The sequence below is a fragment of the Sporobolomyces koalae genome, assembly GCF_050403365.1.
Source record: "Sporobolomyces koalae JCM15063 DNA, S_koalae_JCM15063T_v1_ctg85, whole genome shotgun sequence".
In the NCBI taxonomy this organism is placed as follows: Eukaryota; Fungi; Basidiomycota; class Microbotryomycetes; order Sporidiobolales; family Sporidiobolaceae; genus Sporobolomyces; species Sporobolomyces koalae.
The window spans coordinates 1585-8032 of NW_027481686.1; the positions used below are offsets into that span (position 1 = coordinate 1585).

Here is a 6448-nt window from a genome sequence, read left to right on the forward strand (position 1 = left end):
ACCTTCGACGCGCACTGGAAAGAGCCTTTTGCAAGGCTCTGCACTTTGAGGTTTGCCTGCTTCTTCTCTCAACCCGGTACAAACAAAGGCAAAAGGCTGACTCAAAGCCCTCTGAGCCTAGGCCGTGGAAAACAGCTTGACGAAACAAGTCGCGCAGAGAGCAAGGACCGGGGAAAGGGTTTAGTCGCGCGCGCTTCGGTTTGTTCGTTTGCGTTCGGAAAGCGCTCGCGTGAGTGTGCGCACTGAAGCCGAACCTTGACCCCAACGGCGTTTTGGCGGGGAAAGGGGAGTTAGGGTTAGGGTTAGGGCTACAGAGAGGAGAAAAGAGAAAAAGTCGCGGTAGCAGTCGGATAAACAAGCGCGCAAGAATACGGGCGCCCTGGTTTCGTACTCGCGAGTAAAGGGCTCTCTAATGACTGTCTGATGCAAAGAACTCGCCTTTGGTTCAGAGAGAGCAATTGTATGGAACACAGCAACTTTCAACAACTCGCAGCAAGGTTCCTTGTGTTCTTCTCGACTTTGACCTTGTTACGCTTAGAAGGACCCTGAGGGTACTGAACCGAAGGCACTGCGAATCTCTTCTCCTGAACAGCGGTCCTGAAAGGCCCTCAAGCAAGCGAAAACAAAAGCGGTCTAGCACTCTCAAATTCGGGCTCAGCTCCCGAGTTGCTTTTTCGTCTCGACTTGCCGTCGACTTGTCCTGTTCGTCGAATTCATCTCACTCGAGGTGTCAACGAACGAGACAGCGACCAAGACTTGGCAGTACTGCTTTCGAAGCCTTTCGTTCTGTTCTTCCCGGGGACTTAGAGCTCGCTCTTGCTATTCCTGTCCCGATCCGCTTCTTCTTTGCCTGGACCTGTGTCACCGCAGACATTGTCAAGCAACACGGCTCGAAACAGGACAAGCTGTAGTAATTTCTAGCGGTTGAGCAGGGTACTGGTGTGCAACCAAAGAAACAGACGTGACTGGGCACAGAGTAGCTCACGGGGAGCGGATCCGATAGTCACAAGCCCTCATACTGCGTATGTACGCAACGGGAGATCTCGAGGGGGAGGCAGGAGGGCAAGGTCGAAAGACGCGGTTCTGCGAGCCCGCGTCTGTTCACTCATCTCATCTCAGTTCGCAGCTCGACGACTACCACCGTACATCCCAAGTCCCGATTGGTAGCTGACCCGATTCGAACGCGTCGTTTATCGCGGTTCGTCCCTCTGGGATTGCTCGCTTAATCTCGCATTGCACCGCCGACCCAGACTCGATGGAGTGAGTATTCACGCTTATTGGACACAAGTCGTTGCTGACGATGCGCTTCAGATCTCTCGGAGGGTTCGTAGACCCTTCCCTGTCGACACCGCGTCCAGGCACCCCCGCTTCGGCGCCCGACTCAACTCGTTCCCCCACCGCCTCGTCGTCCGCTCCTTCGACGTCTGTATCCTCGACCGCTTCGACTTCAACTCCATCGTCGACGCTCGACCTCGACAAAGAGGTTCAGAACGTGTTGGCTGGCTTTGGCAGTTTCTGGGGCAAAGTTCGCAAACAGGTACGATACTGTCGCGCTTATTATCTCATGATTGTCCACGCACAAGATCACTGACACCCTATAAACCTCGCACAGTCGACGCAGGCACTCGCGAATGCCGAGAAACAGTTTGAATCGACTCGCAAGGACTTGAACCCGCTCCTGTCGAAAGCAAAGCAGAACCTCGACACGTTCTCGACCGCCGCCCGCGCCGAAGTCCAACGCCTGAGCGAAGTCTCCTCGACTCCAGCCGAAGGCACTTCCAATCAAGGCGTCATCGTCGGTGCCGATGGACTCCCCATGATGATCGCGACCGAACCTTCCGACTTTAAACAGGACAAGGGCAAGCAAGTCGACCGGGGTGACTCGACCGCAGCTTCCGAGAACCCCGCCGCTGCAGCCTCTGCCTTCTTCTCGAGGATCCAGCACCAACTGTCGTCCGTGCAGGACCAAGCCCCGCGAGCCCTCGAATCTCTCTCGTCGAACCTGTCCCACCAGTTCCAGGACACGGTCGCACAGTTAAATCTCAAGACCAACACGGAAGAGTACTTGCACAAGGGCGAATCGTGGTTGAACGAGTTCCGTACCGAAGTGTCGAAGCTCGCAAAGGACGCAGTTCAGATCGTTCCCCCGACCTTGTCCGGTCCCGCTGCTCGTGACCTTGCCGTCGAACAATCCGACACTCTCGATGACCTGTCAGTGACAAAGGGCATGACGAGAAGAGACACGCTGTTGCATCGCCTTCGATCCGATCCGAACCTGTTCCTCATTGATCCTGCGCTGCCTCCTCCTCAGTCCTCGATTGATTCAAAGGATGCAGCCGATCTACGCGAGTCGTACGCGACGTTCCTCTCGACCCTTCCCGAATCTCCCTCGACCCTGATCGACTCCGAACTCGTCAAATCGGCACGAACCGAAGGTGGCGATCAACTCGAACAAACTCGAGTTCGGGTCGTCTCGGACCCCGAAATGAACGTCGACGACGAAACGTTCTGGAAGCGGTACTTGTTCAGGGTCTACTTGATCGATCAGGAAGAGGAGAAACGCAAAAAGGTGCTCTCGGGTATGTGATCATTTCTTTCTCCGTGTTCTTGTCTGTAGATTCTCATTCGTTGTGATTTTCTGCAGTGGCTCAAGCCGAAGAAGATGACTTCTCGTGGGACATGGATGACGAAGATGCTACTGGATCCTCTCCCCAAGTCGCTCCCTCTTCAGCTTTTGAACCCTCTCCTTCCTCGATTCCTGCGGCTGCGACCACTCCATCTTCAGCTCGCGTACCCGGACCTGTCACTGAACCGTCGCCCGCCTCGTCATCGCTCGTTCAGCCCGAAGAACCTGACTCGAAACCGATCGAGCAAGATCAGGCTTCGACTCCGACCACGTTTCAATCTCCTCGAACTTCCTCTTCCGAAGAGACGAGAACGAGTTATGATTTCGTTGGGGAACGCAGTGGGAACCCTAGTGTCGATGGACGAGAAGAAGTCGCAGAAGAAGCAGTACCTGAATCGACGACCGGATCGACCACAGCGCCGTCAAGCACTGACAAGATTCAGGACGATGACGAGGATGATAGCGATTGGGAGTAGAGTTGATTGTGGTTCTTAGCCTGGCCTACCTCGTAATTTTGATTCGTTTACTTTGTACAACCCCTCTCCGTTACATCCTACCGACACCTCTGTATCTTTTTTGGACGTGAACAAGACTCGATCGTTGTGTCCCAGACGTGGTTTCAAAAGTGAAAGGAAGAGATGATATCGTCTTTTGCAAGGAAATCCAAAATAGTAGAAATACCTCTGGGTTTTTACGAAAGGTAGAACGGCACAGATCTGAAGGAAGGAGGAGGATGGGTACTGAGCAAAGAACGAAGAGTAATACGTTGGTCGAACAGAAGAAGAAGAAACAAAAAAGGAAGAAAAAGGAGTACAGCCCAAGGAAAAAGAGAAGAACGAGCAAAAGTGACGCCAACGAAAAAACGTTCTAGTGGTCGGTAAGTTGAAGGTTGCCTATACGAGCAATAATTGTCAGTAAACTTCACAGAAACAGACAGCGAGGAAGGAAAAGATTAAAAGACGCACCCGAAACGAGCTTGTTCTCGAGCGTGGTACCATCAGGCAACTCGATTTTCTGTCCGTCGTTCGCGACGATAATGACGGTTCCCCTCAAGATGACGTTGCGACCGAACGAGACGTCTCCGGCAACGGTCAAGTGGTCCAACTCGAGCAAAGAGGGGATCGTCTTGAATCGTTTCTGGAACGCGGCAACCTTCTTGAACGCGTCTCCCAATTTGACGACCGGCGTCGATTGGAACATGCGGTCCGGGTTCATGCGCAGTTGACCGTGCTCGAGTTGGTACAGGTCCGAAGTGATGAGCAAGAGATCCGAGCACGACTTGACGGGGAGGAAACGAGATCGCGGCACGTTGATACCGTGAGCGTTCTTGAAGTCTACGCCACGCGCACAATCCAGGTCAGTCGCAAAGAAGACAGTAGAAATCACACAGCCATAACTCTCGACTTACGCTTGATCGCAGCTCCGACGGCGGTTTCGAGTTGAATGACGGCCTCTCCCTTGTCCGAGGTTTTGCTAATGATTCGAGAGGGGTTAGACGAGTTACGATTCGAGACGGCAGGAGAGAGCAAGAGCCTTACTGGTTGACAATGACCTCGAGGTCCATGCCGTCGTTCTCCATGATGCGCTTGATCGCCTTCAAGTTGACCCACAAGTTGTTCGTGTCTGAGAAGAAGAGGAGAATGGTTCGTCAGGACAGGAGCGAGCTGAGAAGAGGAAGGAAGAGAGACATACTGAAGATCTTGAACTTGCGCACCGACTTGAAGTCCTCGACGTGATCACTCGGGACCTGGGCAATCTCGAGAAGACGGACACCTCCCTCGTAGTTGATGAGCGTACCTCCCTTGACATCAGCCTTGGTCTTGTCCGTCACCTCCATGAGGAACTCGGCGCCGCTCGTGTGCATGTGCTCGAGGATGTTTTGGTCGACGACCGCACCGAGGTTGTCAACGTTCGACACGAAGAGGTACTCCTTGCCTTGCGAGAGGAGTTTGTCAACGAGGCCCGAGTTCATGATCGCGTCGAACAAGTCTCCGTGACCCGGGGGGTACCACGACGACTTGTCCTCGAGCGCCGAGCGAGGCGTCGGGAGGAGCGTCTCCTTGTTGACACGGGGGTATCGCGACTGAAAAATAGTACGAATCGATTAGACCAGTACGACTGAGGAAGATGGAGAAGCTGAAAAGGAAGGCGCACCTGATTGAAAGTCATGAGCTCGATGCGGTGGTTCGAGTACTTTTGGATGATGCGGGCCGTGTCCTCGTCCGTGTTGAACGAGTTCATGAGGATGAAAGGAACGTTGACGTTGTGGGCCGAGTTGAGGTGCTGCAGGTTCGACATTTGGGTCAGGCATGAAGAGAGCGAGAAACTGTTGATAGCGAGAGAGCACGAACCTCGATCTGTCGGACACTGAGGTCCAGGAAAGTCATGCCCTCGCGGACCTCGATGATGCTCTTGGGTCCGACGCAACCCATCGTGGTTCCGAGACCTCCGTTGAGCTTGAGGACCGCGAGCTTGTCGAGAAGCGAAGGGTCGGAGCATTGGGGGAGATCGGCGTACGGCACGATCTGGTCGTCGTTGGGTCGCTCAACCTTTTCCCAGTCACTACAGTAGGAAGCAAGGAGATCAATTTGCGAAACTAACAAGAGCGCGACAGGGTGAAAATATAGAAGCGTACAGCTTTTGACCTTGAGCACGCTCGGTGAGGTAGCGGTTGAAGAGGATGAAGAACGATTGCATCTCGGCCTCGAATGCCTGTTTTTCGAGCAAAAACGTGCGCGCAAGTCAGTCGCCATCTTTTGATCAGAGAAGAATGCAAAGTTGCGCACCTTTTTGTATTCGGGATCGTCAATGTTCTGGATCATGGCGTTGAGCTCGTTGCGCATGGCCTTGGCCGAGACGCCGGTAGCGGCAGTCTTGAAGTCCTGCTCGCATTGGAAGAGAAAGAGGATTAGCACACTGATTCCGACCCCGATTCAAGTCCATGATTGCTGTGCAGAGTCATCTGCGATGTCCAGTTGTCGAAACGAGGAATGCAAAGCCGTAATGTTGACAATGAGCGAGAACCGGAATTGCCACGTGTTGGTCGAAACTCGCGCCCTCCTCCTTTCAAAGCCCAGTAACCTTCATGTTCTCATTCCCCTCGCAAGTAAATGGATATTCCCGTGGTCGAGGCACCAGAAGAGGGCGAGGGCGTGGGCAGGGCGAATCGAGTGTTGGGAGTTTCTCATCGCACACTCGCTTGTCGTCATCCATTCCTGCGTGCCGTGCTACACCCTGCTCCGCCCCTAGCATCTGCTGAACGTGCTCGTCCTTGCTGTTTGAGGAGACGCTCCGATCGGATCGCGCCTCGTGTGCGGCTCTCCCCCGCGTCGGTTGATCGCATCGATGCCAGTTGCGCCTTCTTGCGTTTGACCTGAAACGTGCTAGACGAGCAGAACTGACCATGGCAGAGTGTCCACGCGCACGCTTCGAAGCTCCAGAAGCAGGTTGTTCGAGGTTGGCCGACATGGTGTTGAGAAAGTGCGAGGTGGAGGGAGAGAACAAAGTTGTGATGAGCCACCCGCGAGATGGGGGAAGTTCCCCAAGTCGCGGAGAGCTCCACACGATTTTTTTTTTCTCTCTTTTTCCCGGTTCTCGGCTCGCCCTTGAGCTTCGGAAATGATGGAATTCCGACATTCCCCCCAACTTGCTGGCAAATAGCCAATACATTAGACAAATTGTTGTACAACTGCCTGCCGGGGCCGGGAGCGACGAACACCGGGCAAACTGTCGAGACACAACTTTGAGAAGGCCTTCTCTTTCACCCCCTTTCCCACCCTCTCCCTCGTTGCTGACCGCTCAGATCGATGGCATCTTCATAGA

The 6448-nt window shown here is 53.9% G+C and overlaps 2 protein-coding genes across 2 annotated transcripts; one reads left to right on the plus strand and one right to left on the minus strand.

Moving 5' to 3' along the window:
• Window positions 1-1255: 1255 nt before the first annotated feature.
• On the plus strand, window positions 1256-3102 carry JCM15063_005328 (uncharacterized protein; the record flags this gene model as incomplete). The annotated part of the gene is made up of 4 exons (XM_076681628.1): window positions 1256-1260; window positions 1312-1537; window positions 1613-2579; window positions 2645-3102. 4 exons carry the CDS (start codon window positions 1256-1258, stop codon window positions 3100-3102), a joined length of 1656 nt encoding a protein of 551 aa, XP_076531242.1.
• Window positions 3103-3493: 391 nt separating this feature from the next.
• UGP1 (UTP glucose-1-phosphate uridylyltransferase) lies at window positions 3494-6094 on the minus strand (the record flags this gene model as incomplete). Its single annotated transcript, XM_076681629.1, has 10 exons — window positions 3494-3519; window positions 3592-3960; window positions 4035-4099; window positions 4165-4249; window positions 4319-4709; window positions 4781-4909; window positions 4978-5188; window positions 5262-5338; window positions 5413-5508; window positions 6029-6094. 10 exons carry the CDS (start codon window positions 6092-6094, stop codon window positions 3494-3496), a joined length of 1515 nt encoding a protein of 504 aa, XP_076531243.1.
• Window positions 6095-6448: the final 354 nt, after the last annotated feature.